The sequence below is a fragment of the Stegostoma tigrinum genome, chromosome 37 (assembly GCF_030684315.1).
Source record: "Stegostoma tigrinum isolate sSteTig4 chromosome 37, sSteTig4.hap1, whole genome shotgun sequence".
Lineage (NCBI taxonomy): Eukaryota > Metazoa > Chordata > Chondrichthyes > Orectolobiformes > Stegostomatidae > Stegostoma > Stegostoma tigrinum.
This window is the reverse complement of record NC_081390.1, coordinates 20,437,881-20,454,351: the sequence shown is the minus strand read 5'-3', so window position 1 is coordinate 20,454,351 and position 16,471 is coordinate 20,437,881. Positions and strand designations below refer to the sequence as shown.

Genomic DNA, 16,471 nt, shown 5'->3' with positions numbered 1-16,471 from the left:
TATTTCCTCAGCCACCTCCCTCAGAACTCTAGGATGCAGCCCATCGGGGCCAGGAGATTTATCAATTTTTAGACCTTTTAGCTTTTCTAGCACTTTCTCTTTTGTAACGCCTACCATACTGAACTCTGCCCCCGACTATCCCTAATTGTTGGCATACTACTGATGTCTTCCACTGTGAAGACTGATGCAAAGTACTTATTAAGTTCTTCAGCTATTTCCAGCATCAGTTTGGAATGACCCAATGTCTACTTTTCCCTCTCGTTTGTTTCTTATGTATTGAAAGAAGCTTTCACTATCATTTCTAATATTACTAGCTAGCCTACCTTCATATTTGATCCTCTCCTTCCTTATTGCTCTTTTTGTTATCCTGTTTGTTTTTGTAGCCTTCCCAATCTTCTGATTTCCCAGTGCTCTTGGCTACTTTATAGGCTGTCTCTTTTTCTTTGATATATTTCCTGACTTCCTTTGTCAGCCATGGCTGTCTAACCCCACCCCGGATAATCTCTCTTTTCTTTGGGATGAACCTCTGTACTGTGTCCTCAATTACACCCAGAAACTCCTTCCATTGTTGCTCTACTGTCTTCCCTGCTAGGCTCTGCTTCCAGTCGATTTTCGTCAATTCCTCTCTCATGCCCCTGTAATTACTTTTATTTAACTGTAACACCATTACATCTGATTTTGCCTTCTCTCTTTCAAACTACAGACTGAAATCTATCATATTATGATCGCTGCCTCCTAAGTGTTCACTTACTTTAATGTCTTTTATAAAGTCTGGCTCATTACATAGCACTAAGTCCAGAAAAGCCTGCTCCCTTGTGGGCTCCATCACAAGCTGTTCCAACAAGCCATCCTGCAAACATTCCATGAATTCCCTTTCTTTGGATCTATCGGCAACATTATTCACCCAGTGCACCTGCATGTTGAAGTCCCCCATGATCACCATGACCTTGCCTTTCTGACATGCCCTATCTATTTCTCGGTGCATCTTGTGCCCCTGGTCTTGATCACTGTTAGGAGGTCTGTACATAACTCCCATTATAGTTTTTTTGCCTTTGTGGTTCCTCAACTCCACCCACACAGACTCCACATCCTCTGACCCTATGTCATTCAGTGCCGTAGATTTAATTTCATTCTCAACTGACAAGGCAACCCCGCTCCCTCTGCCCACCTCCCTGTCTTTTCGATATGTTGTGACTCCTTGGAAGTTTAACTGCCAGTCCTGAACTCCCTGCAACCATGTCTCTGTGATGCCTACCACATCATAATCATTCAAGAGGATTTGTGCTGTTAATTCATCTTTGTTGTGAATACTACAAGCATTTAGATAAAGTGCCTTAATGCTAACTTTTTTATCATTATTAGAGAGGTTGGAAATCCTAAAATGTCTTAAGCTATCCTTCGTTTTTGTTGTATTCCTAGTCTGTCTCGAGCTTAAACCCACCTGTACACATGCTATCCTGTTGCTTATCCTTCCATTTAACTCCATACTCCCTGTCTCTTTCACTTTCCCTTCCCCCCCCGACTCAGTTTAAAGTCCTACTGACCACCCTATTTATCCTTTTCGCTAGAACACTGATTCCAGATCGGTTCAGGTGGAGACCGTCCCAATGGTACAGATCCTCCCGGTTCCAAAACTGATGCCAATGCCCCATGAAATGAAATCCCTCTTTCCCACACCAATCCCTTGGCCACGTGTTTACTTCCCTAACTTTCTTTTCCCTACGCCAATTGGCATGTGGTTCAGGCAGTAATCCGGAGCTTATGACCCTTGAGGACCTGTACTTCAATTTCTTTCCTAGTGCTTGATAATCCCTGAACAGGTCCTCTACTCTAGCTTTGCCTACGTTGTTAGTCCCAACATGGACCACGACAACTGGATCCTCCCCCTCCCGCTCCAATATCCTTTCAACCCGGTCGGAGACGTCGCCCACCCTGGCACCAGGCAGGCAACACACCATGCGGACCTCCCAATCCGGCTTGCATAGGATACCATCTGTGCCCCTAATAATAGAATCCCCCATAACAAGTACCTGTCTTTTTGCTCCCCCCTCTTGAATGGCCTTCTGCACCACGGTATTTTTGTACAGTCATTTTAGCATAATTAAATATCCCAAGGTGCTTCACCGAAACATTCCACAAGGAGCTTAAGTCAGATGAACAAATGCTCGGTCAAAGAGATAGTGTCTAATGAGGGTCTTAAGGAAGCAAAGCAATGTACGGATATAGAGAGGCATCGTGAGAGCATTCCAGGGCTTTGGATAATTGAAAGCCAATTCCAACAGGAATGCACAACAGGCCAGAATTAAAGACCACTAATATATTAAAGGGTGGCAGGGCTGGAGTAGAGACTACAGTGACAGGGAGGGTTTAAGCCACGGAGTAGAAAATGAGAACAACAGCTGCCCTTCAAAGGTAACAGTTGGGTGCAAGGCATTTTGAGATGCATCCAAGAGATGTTATAAATGTTAAAAACTCTCTTCAACACTCAAATGTGACCACAATTTGTGTGCTCTTACAAAACAAAACGTATGTTAAAACAATGAGCAAGTTACATCATGGGGAAGTATCAATTTAGAAAAAAAGATGGCCATTTAATGGCATTAAATTACCCTGAGTAAACATGCAGCTTATTAACTACAACCACATTAGTGAGATTGCCTTGATTCAGCTCTATCACAATGCTGGGCCAGTGACTAACATCAGCTACAGCTCAATCATCCCATTAAAACAAATACATTTTGAAACCACCAGCTTTCTCCGGTTGGGTTCACAATCAAAAGGCAGGTTCAACCACAGCATCACAACCTCCAGCACTTAGACAGCAAGGGAGGCAAGTCCCAAATTCACCCCAAACCCTGTGCTACTGGCACCAAGCTGGTGCATTGCAGCAATCCAGCCAAACAAGCCAATTCCCCAGGAGTTCTGAGTTGCGATGGCAAATGCATTCTGACATGCACGTTGTAGCCCGGATGTTGCCGGTAGAGGCCTAACTTTAATTCCACTGCATGAGCTGACGAGGAACATCTTCCACTCTTACTACCTGCCCCATTGGCATGGAAGATCATAGAATCCCTACAGTGTGGAAACAGGCCCTTTGACCCAACAAATCCACACTGACCGTCAGGGCATCCCACCCAAACCCATCCCCCTATAACCCACCTTGCCTACCCATCCCTGAACACTCTGGGCAAAATAGCATGGCCAATCCATCCTAACCTGCATATCTTTGGACTGTGGGAGGAAACCCACACAGACAGCCACCGCAGGGTGGAACTGAACCTGGGTCCCTAGTGCTATGATGCAGCAGCTAACCACTCAGCCACCGTGCTGCCCAAAGAAAAATCTGAAACTTGTCATTTGCCTGTTTACCTAGGTTACAAACACACCCATCTTGGCACCCAGTCCCGCAGTGAGATTTAAAGCTGGAGCTTCTGGTTCCGAGGCGGGGACACTACCCCCTCCACCACAAGACCTCCCTTCATTGAAGACAATAGACACATGCAAATATACTGCTACTTCAAGGACATTTCAGTAGATTGGAAAAACACGTTTCATTTTCAATAGGAAATTTGACTGTAGCATCTGAAAATGAATATAGATTTTTAAAAATCAGATCATTCACATCAGCAGCCAGTTTATAAATGCCTAGCTGAGGGGCAATCAGGATGATGTCCAATGCCATCCTTCATCCATCTTGTGTTTTGCAGGGTGCTACTAGATCATTCGGATGCTGATGCTGTAAAAGCTGAAAGTCAAAGATGTCGGCCTACGTGCTAGAAGTCTGGGTCATCATCCTGGTTATCCTGGCGACTATCCTCATAATGAGTTTGCTAATTATACTGCCGCCGGCGGTCATACTGATCTGGAGGATCAGGCATACCCCTGAAATCTCGCTTGAGGGAACAATGTGAATTGGGATCCACAGAAATCCAGCCAACTACCGAGAATATCTTCGCACTAATGGTCAACCCCTGCTTTGTCAACTTCAGTGTCTACACACAGTGTTCTGAACAATAAGGTGCTAAACTCCCTTAACTGGAAGGTTAAATTCCCATATCAGCTTTCCTAATGCAAATCTCAGGAAGACATTCTCTGCTGGGTCAATCACTTAATCCTCTTGGAAGAATCTTGGGATTGAAGCTACATCTTCTACAGCAAGGAATTCCCAGGTGGAATAGAGAAGTGGAATAGAAGGAAAAGCCCAACATCATTTCAGAAGTAGCTGGATTCCATGATAAACCATCCTGGATGGTTGAGCTTTCCATATACATTAATGGGATATGAGCATCAATATCTGTGACCAACTTTTATTGTCCATCCTTTATTATCGTTGAGGAGGTAGTGGTGGCTGTCTGCAAGAAAAAATTCCAGCTCAGAAATGCAGAGAATTTATTGGCCATTTTCAAATCCACATTCTACTGACATGTGTGTATAAAAATTTACTGCATATACAAATGGCCATTTGCACAATGAGAGAACTTACAGATTAAGTCAACTGATCCCCATCCCTCGTGCCCATAACTGACAGGTTTCACTATGTACCTGTTTTATAAGCTTAAGCTCATGCGTGTACAATGTCATAAATGCAAAAATGGTCCCACAAAAAACGCTACAGATATGGTCCTTTAATGCAAGATACTGCAAATTTTATCACCTCCTTACACGTGGCTATGTCCTCCTTTTTTACCCAAAGTGCCCACAGTAACAATAAACATACTGAAATAACGAGTACCATCGTTACACGCGGATGGTGAAACATTGGACTGTAGCACCATCTAGTGTTAGATGAAGCCACACAAAATGTCAAGGTGCCATTCCCAGTCAGCAATCTGAATGCCCTGAGGGCAGAAAATTAGGAACTGCCACATCTGATCGGATCTTCTGCAGTAGGGGAGTGGCTTGGAGAAGAGAACAGAAAGAAATCTGTACTAATGACTGCATCAAACCGAGTGTGTCCAATGTATTAGCTGCTGGCAAAACGCAGGACACCAGGAATACAGACACAGACTTCTGATTAATAAGTAAAAAATGAGTAAGACACCATACTTTGTGTCGTGATTGGAAGCAGGTTTGGGTGGATCTCACTGACAATGAGATCCCTGATTGGCCCAGGTTAACAGACCCAATCAGGGAGTCTTGGCACATTTCGTTTTTTTTTAAAAAAACAAGGTTCCTCAGTCTAGGGGCTTTTCTGATCTGGCTCAGTGTCCATGTACTGTACCCATGTAAATTAGCAGGGGATCTGGTGACAGGTTACCAGCCTCTGTGCAGTTATTTTGCATTGGCATTGTGATTCTAATACTCTCACAGTGTAACTCCACCTACATGAAACTTTTAGGGCATTTTCTCTTAAAATGATTTTTCGTAAAAATTTATTCATGTGAACTTAATTATCCATTTTCAAACACTCTGCAGGAAGTTAAGAATCAATCATGTTTCTGTGGGGCTGAGTTATATCAGCTACGAACAGCAGATTTCCTTCCCTCAAAGAATATCAGTGAATCAGATTAACCTTTACGACAATCAACAGCAGTCACATGGCTGCCATTAGCCAACTTTTCATTTCAGTTTTCTTATGGAATTCAGTTTTCGCAGCCAGCTGTAGCAAAAGCAAAATACTGCAGGTTCACCGATGTCCTTTAGGAAAGCAAACTGCCATTTTTTCCTGGTCCAAACTACATGTGACTCCAGACCTACAGCAATGTGGTTGACACTTGACTGCCCTCTGGGCAATAATTCCTCATCCACTGAATGAATGCAAAAAAAAACATGCTGGAAATTCAAAGCAAACAAGGAATTTTGGAGAAACTCAGCAGGTCTGACAGCATCTGTGGAGAGAGTTAATGTTTCCAATCCAAAATGAAGTTCAGTTCTGAAGGAGTCAGATTGAACATGAAATATTAATTGTTTTTTTCTCTCTACACACAGATGCTGTCAGACCTGCTGAGTTTCTCTAGTGCTCTCTATTTATTTCCAGAGTGAGGTTTGAACCCATGTCCCTAGAAAGTTAATAAAATGTGAGGCTGGATGAACACAGCAGGCCAAGCAGCATCTCAGGAGCACAAAAGCTGACGTTTCGGGCCTAGACCCTTCATCAGAGGATGCTGCTTGGCCTGCTGTGTTCATCCAGCCTCACATTTTATTATCTTGGAATTCTCCAGCATCTGCAGTTCCCATTATCTCTCCCTAGAAAGTTAGTCTGGCCTTTTGGATTACTAGTTCCAACAGCATTACCAGTACACCACACCAAGAATACCCCATGTGAGTATCCAGGATTATGCTGAATGTTTTTTTTAAGCAATTGAACAATGGTAGTAGATGTTTATGAAGTGAATCTCCCTATCCTACTTTTGCTGGGAATGTGTCAGGAGTTTGCCACAAAGGTGGGAGGTCACACAGCTAACACAGTGTCACTACAGCCAGAACTGTGGCTCATCTGTGTTTGGACAACTCTGATCTACCCAACAATTGCTGCTCAAGCTCCAATGTAAAACATTTCAAGGACTGATAGCGAAATACCAACAGCAGTTCATTGCCTTCAAAGGATGGAGCAGGTAGCTAAAGGCGTTTACACTCAGCAATACATCCGTGCTGTTCCTGATAGCACAGCAACCTTCTACATGCTTAGACCACAGAATTGACTGGGATGGGTCCAGAGGTGACAGATTAAGTACAGAAAAGCTGTGGGAAAGCATCAGAACCTTCACTGATACCCCCCGCCCCCGTACTGATATCTCCCTCCCTCATCCAGGTGCCCGCAATGGAGTTGCTCCCCAAGACTGCTCCTCATCATGCTACATTTAAGGGCATAACTGATGAAATATGACTTGGTTTCTACACTCAATCTCTGCCAAACACGTCTGACATTGAGACGCCTTTCAAGCAAGGAGCTAAGCAATAAACCTTAAAAGGAGGGGGACAATGCAGCTGGGTAACTGATTGAGACAAGCAGATATCAGGTCAGGTGACCAAAACCTTGGTCAAAGGGATAAGCTTCAAGATGTGTCTTAAAGGAACAAAGTAATGACCACCAGGATGCGGGAGGCATCTGAAGGGACCTTGGTCTTTTCTCATCTTGTAACCTGTATTTTCAACTAATGCCAGAAGCAAATATTTGGTCCAAGCCTTGTTTTCCTGCAGCAATAATTTGCTATTTTTGAAGTAATACAAGAATTTATGTAATGCTACTGATTTGAAAGACAATAAATGAGTTTTGCAGTCTCTTCCATACTCCATTATTTTCTACAGTTGTGAAACTGAAATCAGTGTCAGCTTTCATTCAGAACTGGATTCTAGCACAATATTTGTCACTTGCAGGAAAGTGCTATGCCTGGACTTGTCAACTCTCAGCTGTCTAAGACCACAGTCTAGTGAGGCTCTAGGCTCGCAGTTGGATAGGAAAAGTCCTAAGGCAAGGGAGGAAATGTCAGCCATTGAGGCCAAGTTCATGATTGAAAGTATGTGCCCTAAATCAGACATGCGCAAAGTAGAACAAGGTAACCTGCACTGGGAGGGACTGGAACATACACAGAGAACTGACCAAAATTGAATGGTCATGCTAACAAACCAAATTTCAGTAAGACAGGAGTGTCATAGCCTTGCAGCCCATGGTGTCTGCACTAGATCTCTAAATGAGCATCTCACCCACTGTCATTCTCCTGTGTTCTCCTTCTAACTGTGTAATGTTCCTATCCAAATATCTAATGCCTTCTTGAACCTGCCTCTGTGACATGTCAAGGCAGTGCTTTCAGGCACAAACCAAGCACTGTGAAATTGTTGCAGCACATTTGCTTCTTTTGGAAATCACTAACTCTACGACTCTATGCCTTCTGTCTCTCAATCCCTTAACGAGTGGGGAAACAGTTTCTGCTAGTCTACTCTGGAACAGAGGAAAAACAAACCTTAAAATGAAACAAATAATTGCAGATGCTGGGAATCTGAAACAAAACCTCAACAAGATCTGGAAAAAGAAAAAATTGTACAGATTTGCAACTGGATAAGACTACTCTAATTTAATCCAATTTTATCTTGCAGAAAGCATTTGGAGTTCTCTGCTCACACCAACAAGGCACTTGAGGGGTTGAATCTGTTCTGGCTGCTGATTGGTTATCTTGACCCACCAATCAGCACCTGAAAGTTACCCGACTGGAAAAGGGGGAATGACCTTCTATCGTAAAGTGGCGCCCATGCTGACTGACCTTCAGGCGTACAGTGGAACAGCGAGCTGTCGTAAAACGGGGGAGAGCCGCGACCAAAACAGAAATTGCCCGGAAGCTCCAGCAACATCTGTGGAGAGAAATCAGGGTTAACGTTTCGGATCGAGTGACCCTCCCTCAGAGCGGCGCAAAGAGACGGAAAGGAGCGATTGGTCGACCTTCTGCCGGAAAGTGAGGGACAGCAGCGGCCTCGACCTCCTGCTGTGAACGTGTCGTAAAGTCCGACCGTTAAACGGACATGGCGGCCTTTCCCGCCGCGGCCCTCATCCTCCTCCTGGAGGTCTCACTGCCGCGGGTTGGCGGCCGGCGGGAGGCCCAGGCTTTCGAGGCGGCCTCGGCGCTATCGGGGATGGAGTTCGGCGCGGCTAACGGCAGCAGCCGGCGGCCCGGAGACAGGGAGCTGCCGGTGCTGCTGTGGTGGAGCGAGGATCTGTTCCCGCATTTCCCCGGCGGAGGGAGGACGTCGGAGCGGATCGAGTGCGGTCCGATCCCGGGCTGGGCCTCTTCGGGCCCGGCCCCCCGCGCTTCCTGCCTGGTCACCCGCAGCAAGCGGGCCCTCGGTCACCGGCGGACGGCCGCCGTCCTCTTCTACGGCACCGACTTCCGAGCGGACCGGGCTCCACTGCCCCGCCGCAGCCGCCAGACCTGGGCCCTGTTCCACGAGGAGTCGCCGATGAACAACTACCTGCTGTCTCAGGCCGCCGCCATCCGCCTCTTCAACTACACCGCCACCTTCCGCCGGCACTCCGACTACCCGCTGCCCCTCCAGTGGCTGCCCGCCGCCGGCTACCTCCGCCACCCGCCCGTCACCTCCCTCCGCCGGAAGAACCACCTCCGCCGCCTCGGCACCGCCCCCGTCCTCTACCTGCAGTCACACTGCCCCGTGGCGTCTGACCGGGACCGCTATGTCCGCCAGCTGATGGAGCACCTACAGGTACCGGGGCGGGGGGCGGCGCCACACTGGATAGGGGGGGGGGGGGCTGGGGGGGCGCGCGCCGGGGGGGGCTGGGGGGGCGCGCGCCTGGGGGGGCGCGGGCGCGCGCCACGCTGGGCTGGGGGGGCGGGGGCGCGCGCCACGCTGGGCTGGGGGGGCGGGGGCGCGCGCCACGCTGGGCTGGGGGGGCGGGGGCGCGCGCCACGCTGGGCTGGGGGGGCGGGGGCGCGCGCCACGCTGGGCTGGGGGGGGGCGCGCGCGCCACGCTGGGCTGGGGGGGGGGGCGCGCGCGCCACGCTGGGCTGGGGGGGGGCGCGCGCGCCACGCTGGGCTGGGGGGGGGCGCGCGCGCCACGCTGGGCTGGGGGGGGGGGCGCGCGCGCCACGCTGGGCTGGGGGGGGGGGGCGCGCGCGCCACGCTGGGCTGGGGGGGGGGGGGCGCGCGCGCCACGCTGGGCTGGGGGGGGGGGGGGCGCACGCCGGGCTGGGGGGGGGGGGCGCGCGCCACGCTGGGCTGGGGGGGGGCGCGCGCCACGCGCCACGCTGGGCTGGGGGGGGGGGGGCGCGCGCCACGCTGGGCTGGGGGGGGGGGGGGGCGCGCGCCACGCTGGACAGGGGCTGCCGGGGGGGGGGGCGCCACACTGGACAGGGGCTGCCGGGGGGGGCGCCACACTGGACAGGGGCTACTGGGGGGGCGCGGGCGGGCGTGCGTGAGGGTCACCGGACAGGGGCTACCGGGGGGTGAGGGGCAGGGACTGGGCAGGAGCGGTCAGAGGTTGGAGGGGGTGTTGAAGGCACGGACAGAGGGACGGGTGGGAAACTGGTGATGGTGGGAGTAGAGGGAGGAGGAGGAGGAGGGTGGTATGCGCTGGGTGGGGGGAGTGGGTTGTGGGGGTGGGATGCCAGTCTGGGCTTGGGATGCCAGTCTGGGCTTTGTGCTGGATGAGAGGGGTGTACTTAGACGAAGGTTTGTGGTATGGACTGGCTGCTGGATGATGAGGGGGACAGTGAACGTGTTACTAGAAAGAATATGTAGACAAGGCCCTGGGTGCGTAGGATCTTGAGTGGTTTGGGGAAGGTGGGGAGAAAGGGCAAGGGAGCAAACGGAGATTCAAGTGGATTTAATAGTGAGGGAGTGAGCGACGGATTTAAAGGATGTGAGGGAGTGATTGGAGGATGGTGACACCAGTGAGTTTTGGCGGCTGATGGGTGTGAATAAGGGGAGGATTATCATTGGCCCGGACAGACATGAGGGCTTTTAGCGTTAGGGAATTGGTCACGGGTTAAATGAGTAAAGCAAGTCAGTAATAAGTGCTAAAGTGAATGGTGGGGTGAAGGCTGAAGTAATTGGGGACTAGGGTAGTTAGAGTGATGGTTGGGTTTCACTTGACTGTCAGGAAGACAAGTGCGATGTTAGCATTTACTTCAAGAAGGCTAGAATACAAGAGCAGACATGTAGTACTGACAGTGTATAAGGCTGTGGCCAGATAACATTTGGAATATTGTGAACAGTATCTGGCCCTGTATCTAAGGAAAAATGCTGGCGTTAGAGGTGAGGTCCAGAGGAGGTTTACAAGAATAATCCCAGGGATGACAAGCGTGCTGTATGAGGAGCAATTGAGGACTCTGAGTCTGTACTTGGTGTTTAGTTTGATTGATTGAAACTTCGAAATTACTGAGGGGCCTGAATAGAACAGACATGGTGAAGGTGACTCCCCTAGTAGAAGAGTCTAGTATTCTCAGGCACAGGTCAGAGTGAAGGGGCAGCCCTTTAGAACTGAGGGGAGGAATTTCATCTGCCAGAGGGTGGTTAATCTGTGGAACTCATTGCTGCAGAGGGCTGTGGAGGCCAAGTCATTGCGTGTGTCAAAGGCATAGTAAACAAGACCAAATGTCTGGCACCCATGACAGGAGCAATGAATTTTCTTGAAATTATACCTCGGGGCTCTCCTGTTAAACTTTGGCTACTTGAGGGAATATACTTGGCTAGGTGCTACGCAGGAGAAAATAGCCCAAAGAAACTGATAGTATGTTATTGCTTTGTTCCACCAGAAATATGCAAGAATTTGTTCTTCTGCACTATTTGTTTGTGTTTGGAGAACTTTAATTGTCTGTTAATTTCTAAAACCAAGACCTTGGTTGGCTATGGATAAAAACAATTTCCCCCTTTTACAAGAAAAGTAGAAAAATCTCAGTCAATTTCAGAATTCTTCCAGTTAGTGGGTGGCGCAGTGTCTCAGTGGTTAGCACAGCTGCTTCATAACACCAGGTACCTGGGTTCAATTCCACCTTTGGCAACTGTGCAAGTTCCACGCATGCCTTCTGCCATGTCTATGAAGGTTTCCTTCAGGTGCTTTGGTTACTTCTGTCAGCCCAAAGATGTGAGGGTTAGGTAGATTAGCCTTGGGAATTGCAAAGCTACAGGGATAGGGTGAGGGAGCCGGTCTGGATAGAATTGTTTTTTTTTGGGCTTGTTGATGTGGACCTGATGGGCCAAATTGGCCTGCCTCCACACTTGTAGTGATTCTGAAAAAAGAAATTCACTTATAATTTTAGCTTTTCAGCAATGTGATAAATGCAGCCTATATCTTGCTGTTCCTCAAGAAAGAGCAAAATAGGGAATTGGAGTAATCTGACTACCTGTAGTAATAAAACTAAATATAGATCTAATTTCAGACAATGTGTTGTATCTGATGTAACTTTTGTAGTGGAAGTTTTATGAATTGTATTCATCTTTTTAATGAAAATCCTCCAGAGAACATTACTCTTCTCTCCTCATGCAATGAAAATGAGCCTGTTGCTTGAAGCATTTGATGAATTTTGGAGTTTGGGGACAAAATTATTCCAAATAAAATGTAAAATTGGACTAGGCTTGAAGGGGATGATTGCTTACTTTTAGTTTATATGAATTTGCAATGCACCTTTTTTTCTTAAACTTTGAGGGAAGATTAGACAGATCTTCACTGTAGAGCTGGTACTGTCCTAACATTAGTGAAAGTTCATCCAAAGTAGTAAATTATACCCAGCCTACTTGAAGGGGTGCAAGACGCAATGTAACTTTACAGTAGGTGGCAGTGTAAATCTACAAATAAGAGGAGAAATCACAACATTCACTTCAGAACTAAGTACAGTCAACTGTCGATAACATTAAAGCTGTTTTGAAATATTCGATGCTGATTGTCACGGCAGTATTGTTGCAGTTTTTGTTTGCCATTCAAACTCCATTTCTATTTAAACATTGAATCTTGTGTCTTTTAGTCTAATAGATCCTATTTGTGTTTTTCTCAATATTGGATGTTTAAGTTCTGTAGCAATAAAGAGCATCATACCTTGTTTAAGGTTTTGTTTGGTAGTTTATCTGCCATCCAGACAAGGCCACAAGGCCTTCGACAAGGTGCAGCACAGGGAGCTACTAAAGGAGACCAGAGCCTGTGGTATTAGAAGCAATGTAGTGGCATAGACAGAGAATTGTCCCATTGGCATCAGGCAGAGTGGGGGTAAAGGGGTCTTTTTCAGGATGGCATCTGGTGATCAGTAGAGTTCCGCGGGTCTCAGTGTTGGGGCCATAGTGTTTTGCAATGCATTAATGATCTGGACAAAGGAACTGAGGGCATTGTTGTCATCTCTGTTTTTGACTAAAATGACCAGATGAGCCAGATTAACAGTACCAGTCAGGGAATTCTTATTCTATGATGTCTACCTGGCTGACCTTGTTACAATCACTACAGTTTACTGTTCTGTTCATTTTCCAATGCTTTAGTAGGATCCTTATGGTTCGGTGGCCAAAAGTACCTCATGATTACATTAATTTTCTAGTGTTAACAGTGACTGGCTGACTGAAAGTAACTGTTCTAAATTAGTGTTTTGATACTAACTGTGTTTGAACTTGTGTTTACACCATAAGCATGGATTTTGTGTGAAATTGAGTTTTTGCTCAACTAGGGTGACCAGATTGGCGAAAGACAAAACTGGGACACAATTAAAAGACAGAGTTCTTTGATAGATACCATGTTGGCTGACCAATGGCAGGTGTCTGAGGGTGGTAGTGTTTGATGGGAGATCATGTGATAGCATCTCCAGAACACCAAAGCATAAGACTGGAGATCTGAAAGCCAAAAAAAAATTGCTGACAAAACTCAGCAGGTCGGGCAGCATCTGTAAGAAGAAAGAAGAGTTAATATTTCAAGTACAGTGACTTTTGATCAGAGCTGTAATATGTCCAGCCATGGTGGCAACACTATTATGTGGATTATTTAAAGACTTCTTCACAGTGGTGCCAAGAGGTTAGTGATACCACTCTTAATAGTGTCAAGGGGGTGATGGGAGTGAGGGATACAGGTTGACTGTGTGTAGTGGAAAATTGTTTAGCAGGAAGAATTTTCATATACTTTCTCCTCCAGCCATGGTTTAGACCTTAACTAAAAGGTGTAAACCAAGGCAGTTTTTAAAAATTCATTCATGGGATGTGGGCGTCACTAGCTAGACCAGCATTTATTGCCCATTCCTAATTGCTCAGAGGGCAGTTCAGAGTCAACGCCCCTGCTGTGGATCTGGAATTGCATGTTGGCCACATCATGTAAGGATGGCAGATTTCATTCCCTAAAAGACATTGGTGAACCAGATGGGCTTTTCCTGATAATCGGCAATGGTTTCGTGATCATCATTAGGCTCTTATTTCCAGATTTAATATTGAATTCAAATTCTGCCGTCTACCATGGCAGGATTCGAACCCAGGTCCCCAGAACATTAGTTGGGTCTCCTGGGTTAATAATCTAGCAGTAATACTGCTATGCCATCACATACCCCAGACCTGGACCTGACATGTTAACTCTGCTTTTATTTTTTCACAGATGCTGCCAGACCCACTAAGCTTTTCCAGCAACTTCTGTTTTTGTTTCTGAAGAAGTAGGATTGTCATTTGAAAGCAGGATATCTGATCACCCTCTGCGTATTCCTGATATACCTGTCTTCTTTTACAGCCAAAAAAATGCCTTTTTGTTCTTCCATTGGTAAGAGCTATCCACCGTTAGTTATTTTTTATTCTGCCCAGATTTCACCTCTACTATTGATAAACCGGACATCCGTTTCTTTTACCTCAACTCTAATGTAAAATGACCCTTGAGATGCTCATTGACTGACCGTAGTTCAACTTTGTTTCCTTCTGTCACATGTAGATTGATTCTTATGGTCAGTGTCTGCAAAACAAGAACCTGCCTCATGATCGATTGATCGACACGCTAACAGCCACAACCGAAGATGCAGAGTTCATGGTTTTCGTAAGCCAGTATAAATTTCACCTCGCCATGGAGAACGCGATATGTGACGATTATATGACTGAGAAATTGTGGCGCCCCATGCACTTGGGAGCTGTGCCAATCTATCGTGGCTCCCCAGTGGTACAAGACTGGATGCCCAATTCACATTCTGTAATTCTAATTGATGACTTTGAATCACCGAAGGATTTGGCAGACTATATAAATTTCCTTGACCAAAATGACGACGAGTATTTGAAGTATCTAGAGTATAAACAGCCAGGTGGCATCAGCAACACTCTGCTTGTGGAGAGTTTAGAACAGAGGGAATGGGGTGTGAACGATATTAACAAGCCTAACTATTTAAATGGGTTTGAGTGCTTTGTTTGTGAGAAGGAAAATGGACGACTGCAGGCGGAGGAAGCTCACAGACAGCAGCCAGATAAGTTTAAACTGCCAGCCCCTAGAATAGCTGCCTACAATCATATGGGCTGTCCACTTCCAGTCCCTGGGTATGGAAGTATTGATGAGATTCCTGAAAATGACAGGTAAGTCAACATTGTCAGCTTATGCTAAGGAACTTATTTCTTAACCATTCTAAATGATCTCTTTTCAGCAGTACACCTGGTTCATACAGCCAGCTTTGACCAAGTCTTCTGTAGAACTGCCAAACTGAAATCCAAAAGCTACTTTTATTAACCCCATACTGTAGATCTTTCCCAAACTGAAAAAGAAATCAATGTCTGACAGTCTAAACTGGGAGCCTAATTCACAACTGTTGACTTTGTCCCCTGATAAAATGCGCTTCATGGAAACAATTTCCCATGAGCCTCCAAGAACTATCTCTCAGACTATGTTTTTTAAAACACATCACCACGACAACAGAAACACTTATTTTTAACACCCAGAACTCTTACACGCACCCAAATATTTCTTTTCTATCACCAGATCATCTGTCCTGCAGAAACAGTTTTTCTAAATGTAACCTGTTTTTCTGTTCAACCCATTCAAGAGATGTAACTACGCACCTTATGGAGCAGGTTGGACTTGAACCGAAGCCACCTCATCTAGGGTAGGGACACCACCGTTGCGCCCCAAGTGGGTCCCTAAGAAACACGGACAAGCTGATAGTTTAGCCCCTTCAGCTACCCAAGCCAAAACTCACGTGCCTCTAAATTATATTAAAATATAGATAATTCACACCTTCATTACAATATGATATCCTTAATTAGAAATGGGTTTGATGGGGAGGAATTGCGAGTGGACAGAATTTGGAAATTATAGGAACAAAGGCAAAGATGTAGAAAAGCACACTTGCAGTAGCATATAACAAGCAAAAAACAAATCGCTGGAAAAACTCAGCAGATCTTGGAGAGAAAGCACCTAAAATTTCAAGCCCAGTGACCTAATTTCAAGTCTCTGGAATCGAAAGCTAACTTTTCTCCTCACAGATGCTGGCAGATCAACTGACTTTATCCAGCGATTTTATTTATTTATTTATTTTGCTTGTTTCACATCTCTGTCCTCCACAGTTTGTTGTTTTATTTAACCCTAGTATGTCTTGGGCAGTGCCCAGATCTGGATTGTCAACATTTTCCCATCTGAGGTCTATACTCTTACAGCAAACTCCATTACCCTCTGTAAAAGAACATGTTGCTTTTGTTTAAAAATTTAATGTGCAATTCAGTATATGCATTATTTTTATTTTGCTTTCTTAATGGGAAACTTGAGGATTGTGCTATTTATCAGGTTAAACCTTGGATGAGAGGCATACTACAGCTGTAAGCCTCTTTGTGCCTGTGAATGGGTGAAATACTCTCTGCCCATTGCATGAATTGAATAGTACCCCTAAGAGAAAATTCTTTGTAAAATTGATTGGCGAAAGGTGTGGACAGACTGCCCAAGACTTACTTCTGCATATTCTTTGCACCCCTTATCAATTTTTGCAGATCCTTGTTGAGAACTTCTGTTTAAAAGGATTCTATGGGCGGATTTACACTGCTGAAACGACAACAGCAGGAGACGATGGGAGCCAGATTACATTCTGTTAAAAGCAGTGATGTGTATCTC

At 46.3% G+C, this 16,471-nt stretch overlaps 1 protein-coding gene across 5 annotated transcripts in view; it reads left to right on the top strand.

Moving 5' to 3' along the window:
* Positions 1 to 8,448: 8,448 nt before the first annotated feature.
* The window catches only part of fut11 (fucosyltransferase 11 (alpha (1,3) fucosyltransferase)), a 54,815-nt gene continuing 46,792 nt past the window's right edge, over positions 8,449 to 16,471 (top strand). For all 5 annotated transcript variants that reach the window (XR_009443018.1, XR_007250640.2, XM_048563351.2 and 2 more), the window contains exons 1-2: positions 8,449 to 9,150; positions 14,324 to 14,949. Coding sequence is in view for 3 of the 5 variants with exons in the window: in XM_048563351.2 (XP_048419308.1) it covers positions 8,455 to 9,150; positions 14,324 to 14,949 (1,322 nt within the window). In the remaining 2 variants the exon portion in view is untranslated. The remainder of the gene's footprint in view (positions 9,151 to 14,323; positions 14,950 to 16,471) is intronic.